The sequence below is a fragment of the Oncorhynchus gorbuscha genome, linkage group LG03 (assembly GCF_021184085.1).
Source record: "Oncorhynchus gorbuscha isolate QuinsamMale2020 ecotype Even-year linkage group LG03, OgorEven_v1.0, whole genome shotgun sequence".
In the NCBI taxonomy this organism is placed as follows: domain Eukaryota; kingdom Metazoa; phylum Chordata; class Actinopteri; order Salmoniformes; family Salmonidae; genus Oncorhynchus; species Oncorhynchus gorbuscha.
Window position 1 is genome coordinate 75,955,507 of NC_060175.1, and position 20,082 is coordinate 75,975,588.

The 20,082-nt window shown below is 42.2% G+C and overlaps 1 protein-coding gene across 1 annotated transcript; it reads right to left on the bottom strand.

Moving 5' to 3' along the window:
• Positions 1–5,222: 5,222 nt before the first annotated feature.
• LOC124031917 (syntenin-1-like) lies at positions 5,223–19,120 on the bottom strand. Its single transcript, XM_046343721.1, has 9 exons — positions 18,942–19,120; positions 13,820–13,871; positions 13,202–13,295; positions 11,086–11,186; positions 9,204–9,368; positions 7,668–7,843; positions 6,358–6,529; positions 6,170–6,261; positions 5,223–6,055 (listed from the first exon to the last, which is right to left on the bottom strand). Exons 2-9 carry the CDS (start codon positions 13,868–13,870, stop codon positions 6,001–6,003), a joined length of 906 nt encoding a protein of 301 aa, XP_046199677.1. The 5' UTR covers position 13,871; positions 18,942–19,120; the 3' UTR covers positions 5,223–6,000.
• Between the last annotated feature and the right edge of the window lie 962 nt (positions 19,121–20,082).

Consider the following 20,082-nt stretch of genomic DNA (forward strand, 5'->3'; position numbering starts at 1 on the left):
CACAAGACATGTGTGTTGTGAGTGTGCAGCATGTGTGTGTTCTTCTCTGTGTTGTATTGCGTTGTGTAGCCAAAGCACCTAGGTGTCTGGAGGCAATCGCAGCCATGGCTGTGCAGTAGTTGGTATGCTCATTTACGAGTGAATGACTGAAGTCTTGACACATGGCAGTTGCCACCTAAAGGTACCAGGCAAGCTGCTGCTGTACATTTCTGCTTCCTGTCACTGGTGTCCTAGATTAACAATCACTCTTGTAGCATTCAGTCCGTGTCCGTTGTCCAAGTGTTAGTCATTCCAGACCCATGAACCAGAAACATCTCAAGAAGGAAGCAAATAGAAATATAATAATTGAAACTAAGTTTATTTTTCTTTCAAAAATAGGAAATGATTTGCAGTGTCATACCTGAGTTGGAAGAATCTGAGTGTCTTATTGTTTAGGGCTGTAATGGATGTAGTCATTGACGTGAAATAGTTGAAAGGCTGAGCAAGGAGTGTACTGTAATGTTTAAATATAAGTCTTTGTTAGCGATTTCTGAGCCAAACAAGTGCTAACTGATGTCCACAAGATTGTGATGCAACCAACAAGAACAGTCCTTTGAGTTGAAGTACATTGAGTTCTTTAGAGAGGAAACAGGATAGATCTTATTTCTTTAGTAATTTATTAACAATGTTTTGCACTATTATTCACTTTATGAGGTTAAGCAACTACTTGAAGTCAAGTTTGTGTGTTTCCAAAGTCGAATGCGGCCACAGTTTTGCTTCTGAGGTTTTTTTGTGTTCAAATATACTTTCTCACAGATACAACTGTCTAATGGAATATGCTTCAAAGTAAAGGTGTCATTTTTCTTTGAACACTGAAAACTGTTGCCTTCCGTCCATAACTTTCTTTTCCTGTAGTGTTTTAGCCGTAGGGAATATCCTTCTCAAAATGTTTCGCTGCTTTCTGGAATGTGCGTTGGATGTGCATTTGTGGTGTTGTTTCTCTATTCCCCTTCATTTCTGCTGCTTGACAATCCCTTCTGTGCGTGTTTCTGCTGATTTGACCTCCTCACGATGACTTCCAGCACCTATGAATTGTGAAACACACGAGCAGCACTGACAAAATAGATTGAGTGGTGAATTAATGAAATGCTTGGGAGTTGTCTTACACACTTTTCAACGTCGTCATGTGCTTTAGATTTGAACACTTTCCACAACCCTGTTGGAATTTTTGTATTGTGTCTTGATATTGTGCGTTGCTGTAGCTCTTCTCCGTCTTGTTTCATCATCATGACCTGTGAATGGTCCCCCTGCCATTTGTAAAGCCTGCTTGGTGTAAGTGGTTCAGGAAGCCTCTGCATTTAAAAATAATTAAAAGCCATACTCCTTCCTGTAAGGTGAATGTGTTTAAGAATGTCTCTAGCAGAAACACAATGATGAAAATAGTGTGATTGATAATCATATTGATATGCATTTGTAGATGACTCACCTGAAGTCTCCCCAACAGTACATGGGGTGTTTTGGCCAATAATTGGAAAAACGTCTGATCCGATTGGTCAAATTACAAATTAGTGGCAATATATCAGAATTTGGCTCCCTGTGTAAACAAAGCCATCGCTTGTTAAACCTGTACTGGACTATTTTATATTTCTCAAGCAATTTCATTGGTGTGTGAACAGTCAAACAACACCCCTTCATTATGTCCCTCTACGCACAACAAAACAAGCTTAACAGTAATGTGTGTGTCTGTGATGTTAAGTGAATTACTAACGGGTCATGCTTATGTTATAGTTACCGTCTGCTAATTGCTTGTTATTTTCCTGGGTTTTGAAGCATAATTAGATGTCTGATGTTCTGGTCTTGCCACCATAGTACTTTAACAAGCCCAGCTCTCTCCATCGGATGCTTGATTTGATTTGGTAATGCACTGCTATGATGTTAGTGTGTCTGTCCTTTGGGATAATTCCCTTTCCCCAAAGTGTACTGTTTTTGTGTGAAATGCTTTAAGCATCAACAAAGATGATCAGGGTAATGGATTTATTTATAGCTCAAAAGAACTACCCAAATCACATTGGGAGTCACTGGACTTTGCATTTGGACATACCTGTAGGTCATTGGAGCTTACGTTAGGACATACCTGTAGGTCATTGGAGCTTACGTTAGGACATACCTGTAGGTCATTAGAGCTTACGTTAGGACATACCTGTAGGTCATTAGAACTTACGTTAGGATATACCTGTAGGTCATTGGAGCTTACGTTAGGACATACCTGTATGTCATTAGAGCTTACGTTAGGACATACCTGTAGGTCATTGGAGCTTACGTTAGGACATACCTGTATGTCATTAGAGCTTACGTTAGGATATACCTGTATGTCATTAGAGCTTACGTTAGGACATACCTGTAGGTCATTGGAGCTTACGTTAGGACATACCTGTATGTCATTAGAGCTTACGTTAGGACATACCTGTAGGTCATTGGAGCTTACGTTAGGACATACCTGTATGTCATTAGAGCTTACGTTAGGACATACCTGTAGGTCATTGAACTTACGTTAGCCTGTAGGTCATTGTTAGGACATACCTGTATGTCATTAGAGCTTACGTTAGGATATACCTGTAGGTCATTGGAGCTTACGTTAGGATATACCTGTAGGTCATTGCTATATATATATACTGCTCAAAAAATAAAGGGAACACTGAAATAACACATCCTAGATCTGAATTAATGAAATATTCTTATTAAATACTTTTTTCTTTACATAGTTGAATGTGCTGACAACAAAATCACACAATTATCAATGGAAATCAAATTTATCAACCCATGGAGGTCTGGATTTGAAGTCACACTCAACATTAAAGTGGAAAACCACACTACAGGCTGAACGAACTTTGATGTAATGTCCTTAAAACAAGTCAAAATGAGGCTCAGTAGTGTGTGTGGCCTCAGGGCATGCTCCTGATGAGATGGCGGATAGTCTCCTGAGGGATCTCCTCCCAGACCTGGACTAAAGCATCCGCCAACTCCTGGACAGTCTGTGGTGCAAGTGGCGTTGGTGGATGGAGCGAGACATGATGTCCCAGATGTGCTCAATTGGATTCAGGTCTGGGGAAGGGCGGGCCAGTCCATAGCATCAATGTCTTCCTCTTGCAGGAACTGCTGTCACACTCCAGCCACATGAGGTCTAGCATTGTCTTGCATTAGGAGCAACCCAGGGCAAACCGCACCAGCATATGGTGTCACAAGGGGTCTGAAGATCTCATCTCGGTATCTAATGGCAGTCAGGCTACCTCTGGCGAGCACATGGAGGGCTGTGCGGCCCCCCCTAAGAAATGCCAACCCACACCATGACTGACCCACCGCCAAACCGGTCATGCTGGAGGATGTTGCAGGCAGCAGAACGTTCTCCACGGCGTCTCCAGACTGTCACGTCTGTCACATGTGCTCAGTGTGAACCTGCAAATGCCAAACGTCCTGCACGGTGTTGGGCTGTAAAGCACAACCCCCACCTGTGGACGTTGGGCCCTCATACCACCCTTATGGAGTCTGTTTCTGACTGTTTGAGCAAACGCATGCACATTTGTGGCCTGCTGGAGGTCATTTTGCAGGGCTCTGGCAGTGCTCCTCCTTGCACAAAGGCGGAGGTAGCGGTCCTGCTGCTGGGTTGTTGCCCTCCTACGGCCTCCTCCACGTCTCCTGATGTACTGGCCTGTCTCCTGGTAGCGACTCCATGCTCTGGACACTACGCTGACAGACACAGCAAACCTTCTTGCCACAGCTCGCATTGATGTGCCATCCTGGATTAGCTGCACTACCTGAGCCACTTGTGTGGGTTGTAGACTCGGTCTCATGCTACCACTAGAGTGAAAGCACCGCTAACATTCAAAAGTGACCAAAACATCAGCCAGGAAGCATAGGAAATGAGAAGTGGTCTGTGGTCACCACCTGCAGAACTACTCCTTTATTGTGTGTCTTGCTAATTGCCTATAATTTCCACCTGTTGTCTATTCCACTTCCTAAGTGGACAGTTTGATTTCACAGAAGTGTGATTGACTTGGAGTTACATTGTGTTGTTTAAGTGTTCCCTTTATTTCTTTTTTTAGCAGTGTGTATAGCACTTAATGTTGACATTGATAAACAGGTAGTCTAGAGTGTGTTTGGAAAGCAGTGTTTTAACAGGGTTGTTACTGTATCCTACATCCATGTCACTCATCTTTATTTTACAATGTGAATGGAAGATATCTTAGTACCTCATTTAGTTTTTTATACATTCAGTCCAATTCAGAGCACTGTATTGTTGCTCTGAGGTAGGTTGTGTCAGTGACAGTACATGTGCATTAATGTGAGATTGTACTGTATATCCCAGAGAAACCCACAATCTTGGTGGAAATCATGACGTTTTCTCTTTGAGGGTATTGTATTGAATGTGCAGTATCATGTCTAATTGTCAGATTATTTGTTAGATATAAAGGGATCTATATCAAAGATGGTTATGAGACATCTTTACCTGAAGGACATTTTCCCTCCTAAATGCCTTGTATGGGGATCAAGTAGCCATCATTATTAATAGCTATAGATCAATTATCTTAATGGCAATAGTGTGTACAGTGCAGACATCACAGTTCATGAGTACAGATGCATTTTTCACTCCCACCATACTGTATAAAGCAAAACCAAAAGGCCCCATATTAAACCGCATGATGTAAAACTGACACTTGTGTTTCTGTTCAGTTATCCAAAGTACTTTCAAATGTTTTCACTAAATGGAAGGAATTTAACAAAGTTGTTGTAAAAAGAGTTTAGGTTTAAGCCTCATGGGCATTCCCACTATTGTGTTCTGGCAGCCTTTAAAAGGATAACGTCACCAGGTATGAAACCCGATATGAAGGAATGTGGCCCGAGTCCATCCATACTTTAAAGCAATACTGTCAAGATTACCTACACACTATGGCTGGTTATTATTAGTCCAAAGGCCAATTTAAAGGGATTAAATCACCTAAAATTGTACAAGGCAGAAGATGGGTGTTCTAAACTAGAGTAAATGTGTTGGACTAGTAACCGGAAGGTTGCAAGTTCAAACCCCTGAGCTGACAAGGTACAAATCTGTTGTTCTGCCCCTGAACAGGCAGTTAACCCACTAGTCCGTCATTGTAAATAAGAATTTGTTCCTAACTGACTTGCCTAGTTAAATAAAAGGGACATATACTCTGAGTAAAGGGATGGCACACACTGAGTGGACAGCAGAATGAATGAACAGAAGGATTATTTATTTGTTTTACAGTTATTTTGTATATAAACTTTTAGATTCTAGCCTTCAGAATGATGGCTGTATGATTTATCAAGGATTACGAAAAGAAAGCAACCAAACGAACAGCAAAGGAACATTCAGAGAAACGCTGTGCACATCAATCACAGAATATATGCACTAAACATGATTGAAACCTAGATATGTTTTATTTGTTGATTACTTTGTGCATCAAACAAATCAATTCCCAGAGTTAACTTCTCCATACTTCCTAGTTTATTTTGACTCCACTTGAACAATAAGAAAACACTGAAATGGTTAGAGGAAAGACTACCTCTAACAGGAAGTGGAAAGTGCACTTAGTGGATCCGCCCAGCGTAACACCCCAGCTGCATAGGGGAACGATCAACAACCATGGGGGTCATTGGCTTTTACAGCATTTTGACACAAAGGGTGAAAGTTCACGAGCCAATGATCCATTTCCATGCTATATTTGAGGAAGCTCTGGACTCGTGGTAATGTTCATGTCTTTAAAATAAATGTGTACTCAATGCCACATACATAATGTAATACTTGACTACAAGAATGATCATATAAAAAGATGAAATGTAAATAGAGACAGAGGGATGAAGTATAAAAGGAACTACATTGAATAACTATTGTTACGATGAAGGTGATTGTGATACAAGAGGTTTTTTCGAAAGAGAAAGAACCACATTGGACATTTAGGGGCCCAATGGGAACCATCCTGCAGGAGAACGTGGTCACGTTCTGGGTCCTCACACCTCTGGCACAGAGTGGTCCATGGCTGATCGCAGGAGGCCGCTGGACATTCTAAAAACAAAAACACATTCTATTAATCTAAATGGCTAAGTATTTTACCAGCGTTACTGATCTGAGGAAACCGTGTAAAGCTATTCCTTAGACACTCAGCTCCTGACCGGTTACCTCTTGATCATGTGTTCGTAGATGAACTTGGGCATGATGGTGATGGTCATAGCTGTAGGGGAGGTGGTCAGGATGTCCTTGATCTGAGCGTCCTGCACATAAACAGAGTATTAGTATACATTAGACAATTTTGGACACATTCATCGTTATGGAGAAGTCTCCGTCAACAGTTACAAGTCAAAACTCACCTTGAGGCCGATAACATTCTGGCCATTGATCTCACAGATGTAGTGGTCGGTCAGAAGGCCATTGCGAGCGGCCGAACCATCCTTGACCAGCGAAGTGATCTTGCCCGACTTGAAGATGAACCCAACGTGACCCGAGCTGTCTTTGTGCATGGTGACAGTACGCTGGAACGGCCTGAAGTCAGACCACAAACAAAGACAAATTAGGTACTCAATGCTAAAGAAGGGCACTTAGTAGTAGCGCAGTCTACTTTCTCCTAAAATCTCTCAAATGGGTTAGGGTTGGTAGTGGCCTAAAGCTGCTTTAGATTTATTTTCCTGCTTTAGACTTTTGGCCTTTTTTTTAAACCATGTCCTTTGATCAGAATGCAGTTTCTCAAAAGATGATAGAAATTAGCCTAACAGCAAAAATGTACATCAAGTGTGGTGATATGTCCAGCAGGAGGAGCCAGAGCTACAGTGTCAGATGCACAGAGCATCTAAGGAAATTTTACACCATCTCCTTATCTATTAGCATTCCCCCTAATGGCCAGACATACTGATAAACACCAAAACTCCATGACATAATCCAGGAAACTGATCAAACTGGATTACACTGGTTCCTCTCTGGAGGTCTTCCTAGATTCCTGCTTTCCTGGGAGTTGTTCCCAGCCATTGTGCTTCTGCTTCAGCTGTTTCGGTGTTCAGACCAGGTATTTGTAAAGCACTTTGTGACAACTGCTGATGTAAAAAGGGCTTTATAAAATACATTTGATTCAAATGTTGGTCATTCATTTGGTATTCATTAGGATTCCCATTAGCCACTGCAAAAGCATCAGCTACTCTTCCTATGGTCCACATGACATCGTGCAGAACATCATTAGTCAAGGACTGAAATACATACATTTAAAACATCACACATAGCCTGCATATCAGTACAAACACACAATATCTAGGTCTAATACATAGTACAGTGCAAATTATAATACAACATATGGGTCTCTTCACAGTCCCCTTTGTACAGTAAGGTGCTCTTTTAAAACTGGTTTTATTGCTAGATTGGGGTGGCAGAGTTCCATGTAGTTACTACAGACCTGGGGACTGTGAAGACACCTCTGGTTGCATGTCTTGTGCTGCTCCGATGAGTGTCCAAACTGTGTGCCAACTGATTGAACAGACAGTTTGGTACATTCAATACATCAACACCTCGCACAAAGACCAATAGTGATGCAGTCAATCTCTCAACTTTGAGCCAGGAGAGAAGAACATGCATGTTACTGACACTTTCCCTCCGTCTACATCTAAGTGCAACACGTGCTGCTTCATCTCCTTACCTGTCCCGGACGATGAGCTCGATGCGGGTCTCGGCCGCAGCCTTCAGGACTTTGTGGGCCTTGTCCAGGCTCCAGCCAGCACAGTTCTGCCCGTTGATCTGGAGGACCTGGTCCCCGAAGCGCAGACCCCCCAGGGCGGCCGGGGAGTTGGCTTGAACCAACTGGATAAACACTCCCTGAGGAGAGGAAATACAACATGTTCCACTGAAGTTAACACACTACATAAGTCTCCCCTGTTGGAATAACAGAATCCTCTTAGGTCTGCAGTGGAAATTAGATACAGTGCATTCGTAAAGAATTCAGACCCCTTCCCTATATTCACATTTTGTTACGTTACAGCCTTAATCTATAATTGATTACATCAATTTCCCTCAATATCCCATCCTGACAAAGCGAAAAACGGTTTAGACATTTTAGCAAATGTATTTAAAATAAAACACAAAAATACATTTTTATTCAGACTGTTTGCTATGAAACTCAAATGTGAGCTCAGGTGTTTCCATTGATCATTCTTGAGATGTTTCTACAACTTCATTAGAGTCCACCTGTGGTAAATTAAATTGATTGGAAATGATTTGGAAAGCCACACCTGTCTATATAAGGTCCCACAGTTGACAAAACCAAGCCATGAGGTCCACGCAATTGTGTCGAGACAAATCTGAGGAAGGGTACCAAAATAATTCTGCAGCATTGAAGGTCCCCAAGAACACAGTGGCCTTCATCATTCTTAAATGGAAGAAGTTTGGAACCGCCAAGACTCTTCCTAGAGCTGGCCGCCCGGTCAACCTGAGCAATCGGGCGAGAAGGGCCGTGGTCAGGGAGGTGACCAAGAAACCGATGGTCACTCTGACAGAGCTCCTCTGTGGAGATGGGAGAACCTTCTAGAAGGACAACCATCTACAGCACTCCACCAATCAGGCCTTTATGGTAGAGTGGCCAGACAGAAGCCACTCCTCAGTAAAAGGAACATGACAGCCCGCTTGGAGTTGGCCAAAAGGCACCTAAAGGACTCTCAGACCATGACAAACAAGATTTTCTGGTCTGATGAAACCAAGATTGAACACTTTGGGAGAAACTCCCCAAATATAGGTGTGCCAAGCTTGTAACGTCATACCCAAGAAGACTTGTAAACACTACCAAAGCTACTCCAACAAAGTACTGAGTGAAGGGTGTGAATACTTATGTAAATGTGATATTTTCAACAACAAAAAATAATAATAATAATGTTTTTTGCTTTGTCATTATGGGGTATTGTGTGTAGATTGATGAGGGAAGAAAACCATTTAATCCATTTTAGAATAAGGCTGTAACGTAACAAAATGTGGACAAAGTCAAGGGGTCTGAATACTTTCCAAATGCACTGTACATTTATATAGGCTCGACTGCTTATTTAATAAATATTCAGCGATTGCTTTAGGGGGGATTTAAGTTTCTTAGGCAGATTTAGAACAAGTGCCTGCGGCCCAGATATAGACTGGCCTGAGGATAGATAACCCCAAGCTTTAGTCTGGTGGTAAGGCTATCATGATGACTCACATTGTCGATGGCTCTCAGCCTCAGGCCAACCTTCTTATCCTGGTCCTTACAGAGGATGATCTCACGCAGGCCGGGTCGGATCTCTGCCCTCCTGATCCCCACGTCTGACCCAGTCACAGGACTCACCATGCCACCGATGCCCATGCCTGAGGGCACTGCCACCTGCTGTAGAGGGAGGGGGAAGAGACAGGCAGATAAAATTGAGAGAGAATTCAGAGATTGGAAGAGAGATGGCAGGGGTGGAATTGAATGCTACATTAATAAGCAGTTGGATGGAATGGAATGGAATGTCCATGGGAGGAGGTATACTGAACAAAAATATAAAAAACGCAACCCAACAATTTACAGGATTTTACTGAGTTAGAGTTCATATAACAAAATCTGTCAATTGAAATAAATTAGGCCCTAATCTATGGATTTTACATGACTGGGAATACAGATATGCATCTCTTGATCACAGATACCTTAAAAAACAAGGTAGGGGAGTTGATCAGAAAAACAGTCACCGCCACCATGGGGAATTCTGTTCACAACGTTGACGTCAGCAAACCGCTCGGCCACGCAATGCCATACACGTGGTCTGAGGCCGGTTGGACATAGTGCCAAATTCTCTAAAACGACGTTGGTAGAGAAATTAACATGAAATTCTCTAGCAACAGCTCTGGTGGACATTCCTGCAGTCAGCATGCCAATTGCACTCTCCATCAAAACTTGAGACATCTGTAGCATTGTGTTTTGTGGAAAAAAAATAGTAGCCTTTTATTGTCCCCAGCACAAGGTGCACCTGTGTAATGATCATGCATTTTAATCTGCTTGTTGATATGCCACACCTGTGGTGGATGGATTATCTTGGCAAAGGAGAAATGCTAATTACCAACATTTGAGAAAAATAAGCTTGGTGTGCATATGGAACATTTTGGGGCTCTTTTATTCAGCTCATGAAACATGGGACAAACACTTTACATGTTGCCTTGATATTTTTGTTCAGTGTAGATTCAATTCCCAGCATCACCTGGAAAACTTCCACTTGCTAAGCCAGGAGGATTAAACCACCTAGAACATAATAAAGATGATAAGACCTGCTTTTGACATGACTTCTTATTCTCTCACTCATGTTAGAATTAGAAGACTAAATCTGCATCGTTTATTTGGCATTTTCTTTAATCTTCTTTTTGGTGTTCTAAAGTGAATAAGAGAACTAAATGTGAGTGGACATAATACTGGGCATTATGAGAGCTCACCCACACACACTGGCCTACACACTGAGGGGGAGCAGAGGCCTCACCCACTCAACACTCCAGGCTGCTGCCGAGTGAGTCAGTGGTGCTCTTGGAACACAGTGCTACACAGCACTCTAGTTTCTAAAGAGTCTTCTATGACTCAGTCTCATAGCGCCTTCAAAACCAATGTCCCTCCTGCCTCCCCCTCAAAAAACTAGGCTACACGTCTCATTCTTGTACAACTCTTGACAAAATATGTACCGGGGGGGTTAGTACCATACATCTCTTGTTGAAGCCTTGTGGTTTGCATTTACTAACGACATCCGCTGAATTTACTAGCTGCACTTCCGAATACCCTTTTGAATGCAACCTATTCTGTGAGGCGGTGTCTTCACTAGAGACTAACAGGATGTGTTGTGTGAGCTGGCCTGATGGAACTGGGGTCCTCTGTCTGACATTAAGCATCAGATAGACTTTACATAATATTCAGGCATCCACAGAGAACTCCCCTTATCCCTCACTCAGCCAATGAGGAGAAAACACTTCTGACCGAGATCACCAGTGACATCCTTCACAAAAACGCATCATCTGACATACACCAACAAGAGGTGGGCTCTCTCTCTCGTAGTGCTTGGTGGATTAAAACTACCCACAATACTTACATTGTCTGCCATGGGCACCAGGGCCATGTTCCTCTGCACCTCATCACTGTTGAGGCTCAGGCCCATGTACTCTCCCAGATCCTCCAGGTTAGGGTACAGGGCTAGAAGAGGAAAAACACATGAATACAATAAAGCATTTGGACGATGCTAATTATGACTCCTGGCTGTGGCAAAAGTAATCAATGGCTTAATGTGGATTTTGTCCCTATGGGCCTTCAGGCAATTCAAGGTCAGGGGAATTTGACTCAATATACATTTTGCATCGACTACCCCCTTAAAATAAACATGCGATATTCAGAAGTCAACCAATCAGAACACAATACTGACAAAAAAACATTTTCTGTATGTCTCTTCAGTCGGTATGTGTTACAATATTTACATAATGAGCAATAAGAGGCATTGAACACTCCTACATTGTGATGAGTTGTATTCAGTCACACTGACCACTAAAGCAGGGTTAGTCTTGAGCTGCTCTGGAGGAATGCTACTAATAACCAGGCTGCTGTGCTTTAGCACAGCTCTCATTTTCTGACAGGACTCCCTCTCTTCATGGCTCTGAAAGAAAAGGCTGTTTCCCTGTTCCACTTTTCTGACAGGAGCAGGCTGGGCTGGAGTGCCCGCACTGCCGCAACCTCTCCCTCTCCAAACAAGGTGCATGAATTGAGGAGAAAACTGAAGTAGAGAGGAGATTCGGCAACTCTTGGAGGACAATAGAAGTATATCGAATTTATTAAGTAAAACCAACATGTTTCGGCTCTTGCCCTCAGAGTATTGCACCTGTCCAGTGAACAGGAGACCTGTGCTATTTCAAACCCACAGCCAGAGCACAGTGGGAAAGGTCGAAAGGAAAAGCACATACATACAAATTGTACACAGATGCAAAGACATGGTCAGCCTATGTGGATAAGGGCTTAAATACATTTTAGCAAATGTATTTCAAATAAAACACAAAAATACATTTGTATTCAGACCGTTTGCTATGAAACTCGAATTTGAGCTCAGGTGCATCCTGTTTAGACTGATATGATAAGACAGAGACAGTCAAACAGTAGACAAGCATAAAAGTCATACTGGCTATAGGGCATCATTTTTGGTTCAAGCAAAGGAACACAGAGACCACCACCCACACAGACCACAGATGCTGTGTGTGAGAAGGATTTGCAGACAGCGATTCACCCAACCACCGCCTACACGCATCATTACAACCTCTTCCTATGAAGAGGGAGCAGGAGTGGGAGCTTTGTTTGGGCTGTAGTCCAGTGATGATGCCAAGGCCATTTCCTTCACCTCCTTTCCAGTCTGTCCCCTTCAGGCCTGAGAAAAAAACACCCCTCCCCCTCCTCAGCCCTGCTGCTCGGCCAGCCTTCTCCATGGCAACCCTAAACTAGCTTCACTGGAAGAAAACAAAAGCCCAGAGGACATCCCATCCTGAGAGAGAACCGGCAAGAGAGAGCAAGAGTGAAAGAGGAGAACAAGTGAAAAAGAGCAGAAAAAACACATTTTCCTCCCTCTGGGCCCCCTGTCCATCTTCTACTTTCCTTTTAGCTTGTACTCCTGCATCATCCTCCCCCATTCGGACTTGTGCATTGAGGGAGTACTCACTGCGGTCTCCCTGCCCATTTCACCCTCACTCAAAGACCCTGAGGCTGAGAGGAGTGAGAGCCACGGAGTAGGAGCTGAGGGAAATTACATTCACTCCCCTGGTAGGCCCAAGACCCCATCTCACTCCCATCCTCTCTCTTTGCATTTATCTATTTCCCCTCAATACCACAAAACACGATAGAGGGCAAATGCCTGCCTGCTCTAAGAATAGACTGATTCAGGGAAGACCACCACCAGAGACAAAGATGGAGGGAAACCAAGTGACAAAAGAGTAGGGAGAAAGTGAGAGATCAGGGCCCGTGTTCACAAAGCATCTCAGAGTGCTGATCTAGGATCAGGTCCCGCTCTTATTATGATTTAAAAGACAAAACAGATGCTAAATAAGCACTCCTACTCTGAGATGCTTTGTGAATATGGGTCCTGGTCTGCAGGAAGGCAACAAACAGGGAATCTATAAAATATGGTATGTGATCTTCAACGTGTGATTACAGGCCTCACAGAGCCAGGGACCTACTTGTTGATGGCATCCCCAGGCCAGCAGCCTGCGGCTGGTAGGTCCCCTCAGCGATGGCTGGGGTAGCAGTGGTATGGGCAAATTGGGCTTGGGCCTAGGGAGAAAGACAGTAGAGCAGTGTATTAAGTTGTCATACTGAAACTCAATACAACTCTTACAGTATAAGAGGACTTCTCCCCCGGCTATCCATCCACACACACACACACACACACACACAATACCATTAAGCTAGCAAATGCAAATAAGTACAAATCTTTTTAAGAACAGCCACTTCATTCTTCTTGGAAGTGAAAAAACAGGAAAGGTAATAACGTTGTCCCACCTTACAATAATATGCAGCTGGACTGATATCCATTAGAACATTTATTTGGAAGACAAAACGTCACTAGAGTGTAATGGACCCTAGAACACCTTGGCGTAAGCTTCAGAGTACTACTCCAATTTGTCTTCCTCTCTTTTAACAAAGAGCAAGGCTGATTTCATTTAAATGTTTATTTTGGTTTTAGCCTCCCGCTAGCTTCGTTGTTATCAGGAAGAGAACTTGATCAGCCGAGAGGAGCTCAGAGTAGGCTACTTCAAAATGGTTGAATATTCTGTCTGATACTTGGTTTGCCTTACCTTCATGACCTTGTCCACCTTAAGATCCTCGAGAGATGGATACAGCGACATTCTGTGTGGGGGAAAAAAAACAAATAAAATGTTTAAGTGTTGGCATGTGAGGAGTAAAAACTGCATCAATACAAATGGGAGCTCACCCATCAACTGCTAACCTTTGATGAGAATCAATAGCTGAAATTTAGGGTGAGGACAGGTCCAGAGGGTGAAAGCCTATTTGAGATAACAGCCCGATGGAGTCTCGACCACACAGACAGAATTGTTGGAGGGCACAGCAGTTGGTCTGTCTGTCGATAGACCGTGACCATACACAGCTCTGACCGTGTGACAGACATGGAATGGCATTGGGACTCCAGAACCATAAAGCTCTTAATGAGATTCCTGTTTCAATTAAGTGTTTCACCACTAATCCACCATGATCCGTTTCTGCCCATCCAGCACCCATTTATCATTGCACATCCTTTCATTATTGTGAGATGAAAAAGAGAGCAAAAGGTAGCTAATGGCAACAGAAAGATGTGATGTAGGCTAAGGAGTAGATAGATGGGTGGTCAGAAACCTCACAGCCTACAAGACCAAACAAACAAGTCAGAGAAAGCCTTATTATCCACAGTTTCTAAATGGTTAGTTCTAGAACTAGCCCAGCCTGACTGTAGCCTATAAGCTAAGGCTAAAGCTAACAGTCAAAACATACACAGCAGGCAGAACGTGTCATCGTTCACACACAGCCATCCCTCAGGCACTTCGTTGGTTAGAAAACATGTTATGCAAGCCTCAGCCTGCTATCTGCCTTGTCCCCACTGAACGAGCACACTGCCAGTCAGTACAGGTGCATCAAAGCTGGGACCGAGAGACTGAAAAACAGCTTCTATCTCAAGGCCATCAGACTGTTAAACAGCCACCACTAACATTGAGTGGCTGCTGCCAACACACTGTCATTGACACTGACCCAACTCCAGCCATTTTAATAATGGGAATTGATGGGAAATGATGTAAATATATCACTAGCCACTTTAAACAATGCTACCTTATATAATGTTACTTACCCTACATTATTCATCTCATATGCATATGTATATACTGTACTCTACATCATCGACTGCATCCTTATGTAACACATGTATCACTAGCCACTTTAACTATGCCACTTTGTTTACTTTGTCTACACACTCATCTCATATGTATATACTGTACTCTATACCATCTACTGTATGCTGCTCTGTACCATCACTCATTCATATATCCTTATTTACATGTTCCTTATCCCCTTACACTGTGTATAAGACAGTAGTTTTGGAATTGTTAGTTAGATTACTTGTTGGTTATCACTTCATTGTCGGAACTAGAAGCACAAGCATTTCGCTACACTCGCATTAACATCTGCTAACCATGTGTATGTGACAAATAAAATTTGATTTGATTTGATTTGCCAAAATATCTCAATGAGCCGCGTTTGATCGCTGGTCATCTACTATCAAGAAAAAAACATTGACGAGCATAAAAAAAGTTGATAGCAACTGTACTAAAACCAAGAAAGGTAAACTGAAACCTATTAGCAAACACTGAAAAATATGAAGAAGCTTGTTGTGGTATCTGCTTGGTATGTGAAAGGCCTGATGTATGGTCTGGGATGCAACATACTGAGAGTGAATGAAGACAAAGTACTTGCGCTCTCAAAGCTGGAAAACAAATACCACAGAAATTATCATGGAAAACTACCATCACATGGCTGAGGAAGACAGAGCTAAACTAATGGATCTAGGCCTAAATGAATAGCGAGGGAAACAGGATGACAGTGCAAATTCCCTTTTACTAGAAGTGGTACAGCCAGAGGTAATGAGCAACTAAGAGCTCACTTATATTTCACTCGTTGCAAAGATAGAAAAGGGTGGGACATGAAACTCAGAAAGAGGGAATGACATCATGACTGAGTACACACTTTCAGTATACAGAGTAAATAGAGATCAGCTGTAGCACAGGGCATAGCAGAAACTCAACAAACCCTGAGTTTAAAGTAGATACCATGCCCAAGAGTGCGAGCCCTGTCACTTATGACTAATCATCATGCAACATAACACACCTTGCCTTTAAGGACAAAGGCTTAACACTGGGCCAATTGTGCGATGCCCTATGGGACTCCCAATCACAGCCTGATGTGATAAAGCCTGGATTCGAACCAGTGTCTCCCGACCCATCCTGTCTCAGCCTCCAGTATTTATGCTGCAATAGTTTGTGTCGGGTGGCTAGGGTCAGTCTTTCATATCTGGAGGATTTCTCCTGTCTTATCCGGTGTCCTGTGTGAATTAAAGTATTATCTCGCTCTCTCTGAGGACCTGAGCCCTAGGACCATGCCTCAGGACTACCTAGCCTGATGACTCCTTGCTGTCCCAAGTACACCTGGTCGTGCTGCAGCTCCAGTTTCAACGGTTCTGTCTGCGGCTATGGAACCCTGACCTGTTCACTGGACGTGCTACCTTGTCCCAGACTGGCTGTTTTCAATTCTCTATAGACAAGAGGAGCGGTAGAGAAACTTTGAATGATCGGCTATGAAAAGCCAACTGACATTTACTCCTGAGGTGCTGACCTGTTGCACCTTCTACAACCACTGATTATTATTTGACCCTGCTGGTCATTAAGAACATTTGAACATCATGGCCATGTTCTGTTATAATCTCCACCCGGCACAGCCAGAAGAGGACTGGCCACCCCTCGTAGCCTGGTTCCGCTCTAGGTTTATTCCTAGGTTCCAGCCTTTCTTGGGAGTTTTTCCTAGCCACCATGCTTCTACACCTGCATTGCTTGCAGTTTGGGGTTTTAGTCTGGGTTTCTGTACAGCACTTTGTGACATCACCTGATGTAAATAGGGCTTTATAAATCAATTTGATTGATTGATTTACTATTGTGCTTTTCTGATGAAGGTGTTGGTGTATGCGTACATAGAACAACTTATTCATTAGAATATGGTTGAGAAAGGAAAAGTCCAAAAAGTGCTGTTCCTTTGTCACTTCTCTATTACTGACAGTGAAAAGATCACAAGATCTGCTATATGCTAGGAACATGAAATGGGAACTTAGAGGTAGGCAATGATACACTTACCATGACTAAATGAAGAACAAAAATGATACAACACACAGCTTACTTAAAAGGAAAATAACACACCTACACATGTATAAATCATATCCCACAACATTGATGCAAATTACACTTACTCCTACATGCATAACACTGCCATATGAAAATAACCAAATCCTTGTTCCGCTAAAAGACCATTATACAAAAAAAACACAATTGTGAAAAGACATAACACTACTAAGTAGTTGACACTACTACACAGTAATACGGATAAAAATAAGCACAATGTGAACATTCAGCACAATCCCAGAGCCAATCTAAACATGCCGACCGCAATTACATTACTGAGAAACTTCCTGCTCAGGCCCAGACTACACTACGCATCCCATTCACAGACCAGGGAGACAAACAATCCATTATGTCATTGAGCACCAAGGCACTTTCCAGGTTTTCATCTCAACTGTTCCTTCTATCGCCTTCACCCATTCAGAAACATGGCCTGGGTTATTCCCGGGTAAGCTTGGAAAATAACATTTTCATCCTCAACTAGGATCTACAAGGTTTTTTTTAGGACTGATGTGGGTGGAATTCCTTAACAAGAATAGACTAACTTTGAGACTCAAATAGGGACAGAAGAACAATGTGTTTCTGACAAAAAAAATATCCTGAGTGATGCAACTTCCGTCACTCTGCAGGAAATACCAACATCCATTTTTGTAAACTGGCTTTTGGTCTAGCCACTACCCCGATATGTCCAGCAGCAGCAACAAACAGAGGGGTACATTTCAGCACTTCCTTGAGCCTGAACGAATTGGCAAGATACATGAGGAATGGTATCCCCTTGGCAACGTATTCTGGTCTATTGACATGGTTGAGAAAGGGAGCTGTGGTAATCATGGCTAGAGAGAGCAGGGATGGTGGGGGAGGAGGAAAACTATGACAATGATCACAAGGTCTGTTATAACTTATGTTTGAACTGTTATGTCCAGTGCACCACTATGGCAGCACTCACCCTCTTTTTCAACAAGTATATACCAAATCTTCTCCTTCGAAGCCCTACTGCACCATAGCATAAACATATCAATAAACCTGTTTCAGTGTCTAGAGGGTGACTGATATTATTCTAAAACAAGGTAGACATTGTGCCAAACTTGAACCTATTATTAACCGCATTTTCCTAAGCATGGTTACAGCTAGCTCTAGTTAGATCCCTGTAATATATGGATATGTATTTAGAGTTGGGCCAATGCGGTTTCTGGATGATACATTAACATTTTATGGCAGCCATGTTAACTCCCCATTAACATTACATGGGGGATATTTAAACAATGCTATGGAACCGAATGTCTAGAATAAGAACAATACTCAACATTATAAAAGTTGTCCCAACTCTCTTAATGTTAATATGGCTCTGGAGCTAGGTTACAGCTCTACACACATCTCTAGTGTGATATTTTACATTCTCCAGAATGTGTCAAGAAATCAGATAATATCACGAGTAGGGGGGTTTGAAACATTGAGTTGAACAGTTGTAAACATCGACAGTTAACGTTAACTAGCTAGTTAGCTATCTAGTTTGTTAGCTAGCTAGTTAGCTACTTCACTGGCTAGGCTAACTTTAATAGCATTACTTAATATGACTAACAATTTGACACCATATAGACGGCACATATATTAGCTGGCTAGATAGCAAACGTGGTTAGTTAGTTAACTAACTGTTATATGCTAGCTAAACTATGAGACTTAATCAGCTAAAAAAACAAAGTTGTGGCTAAACAGTAACTAGTAGTAAGTAGCTAGGTTTGACAGTTAGCTAACTAAATCAACGTATCAAGACAACATTCTTTGTTCGTCTAATCTTGGCTAACACATCGCTGGTGAACACTAACTTGACTATACCAATCACAACCTTGCTTCGATAACAGGTAAAGTTAGATAGGTAGCTCGCTATATTATGCCTTATTCATGATTTAAATTCGATTGCAATTACATTAGCTAGCTAAATTAGATACGCTAGCTAACGGGAGATGTGGTTAGAAATATGTAAACTCACCTTAAACGTTTTGGTTGTCAATATATTAGAAAAATCTCCGAATATAGTTCCAATACACTTCTCCTTTTTTGCTGCGTACTTCGGACGACACCACTGCTGCTGAGAAGTGATATTCCTGAGCGATAGAGTGATATTCTGAGTCACCTCACCGCTCATTTCCTGGTCGACAAACGCAAGTCAATCACTTGTGACGTAAACCAATGACCGCCTAGCAGCTGCTGTTGATTTTGTCACAAGATTATTACTTACTCGACGCAATAGTTAGCTACATAATGAATGTATGATGAATATCTTTGCAAGTACAGCATGTTGAAATTGGGAAATCTGGGGTGGTTATAGACAGAATATGTGCATTTCGTTAGCTCAGACAGGAACTATAAATGGGTGAAAAATATGAGCATAGGCTAGAAATCAGTGGTGTAAAGTAACTAGCTAAGCAAAAATACATTGAAGTACTACTTAAGTAGTAAGTGGTAGTATCTGTACTTTACTTTACTATTTAGATTTTTGACAACATTAACTTTTACTCCGCTATATTACTAAAGAATATAGAATATATATACTTTTTACACCCATGCCTTTTCCCTGACACCCAAAAGTACGTTACATTCTGAACGCTTAGGCAGGACAGCAATATGGCTGTCCATAAAGTTTTTAAAAAGAACATTGTGCCGTCTGGTTTTCTTAATTTAAGGAATTTCATGTATAGCACTGACTTTTACTCAAGTATGCCAATTGAGTACTTTTTCCACCACTGTACTTAAGTACATTTAAAACCAGATAGCCTACTTATACTCAAGTAGTATTGTACTGGATGACTTTCACTTTAGTAATTTTATATTAAGGCATCTTTAATTTCACTCAAGTAGTATGACAACTGAGTAGTGCACAGTGGGAGAATGATGCCACTCCTCTATGGCTGCGTTTACACAGGCAGTCTAATTCTCATATTTTGCCAAGAATGGGTCTTTTGACCAATCAGATCAGAAATGTTGCCAGTAATTGGGCAAAAGATCAGAATTGGGCTGCCTGTGTAGCCATACAGCTATGACAGCTATGACTGATAGTTTATACAGGTAACTGCCGAAATAAAGGAAACCCCCAACATAAAGTGCCATAATAGAGCATTGGGCCACCAGGA

Coding starts and splice junctions, on each gene's coding strand:
- LOC124031917 (XM_046343721.1), bottom strand. CDS start 13,870: ATGTCGCTGTATCCATCTCTCGAGGATCTTAAGGTGGACAAGGTCATG. Junction 11,187..13,201: donor CCTGGGGATGCCATCAACAA/GTAGGTCCCTGG, acceptor TTCCTCTTCTAG/CCCTGTACCCTAACCTGGAG. Junction 6,262..6,357: donor AGAATGTTATCGGCCTCAAG/GTGAGTTTTGAC, acceptor GTTTATGTGCAG/GACGCTCAGATCAAGGACAT.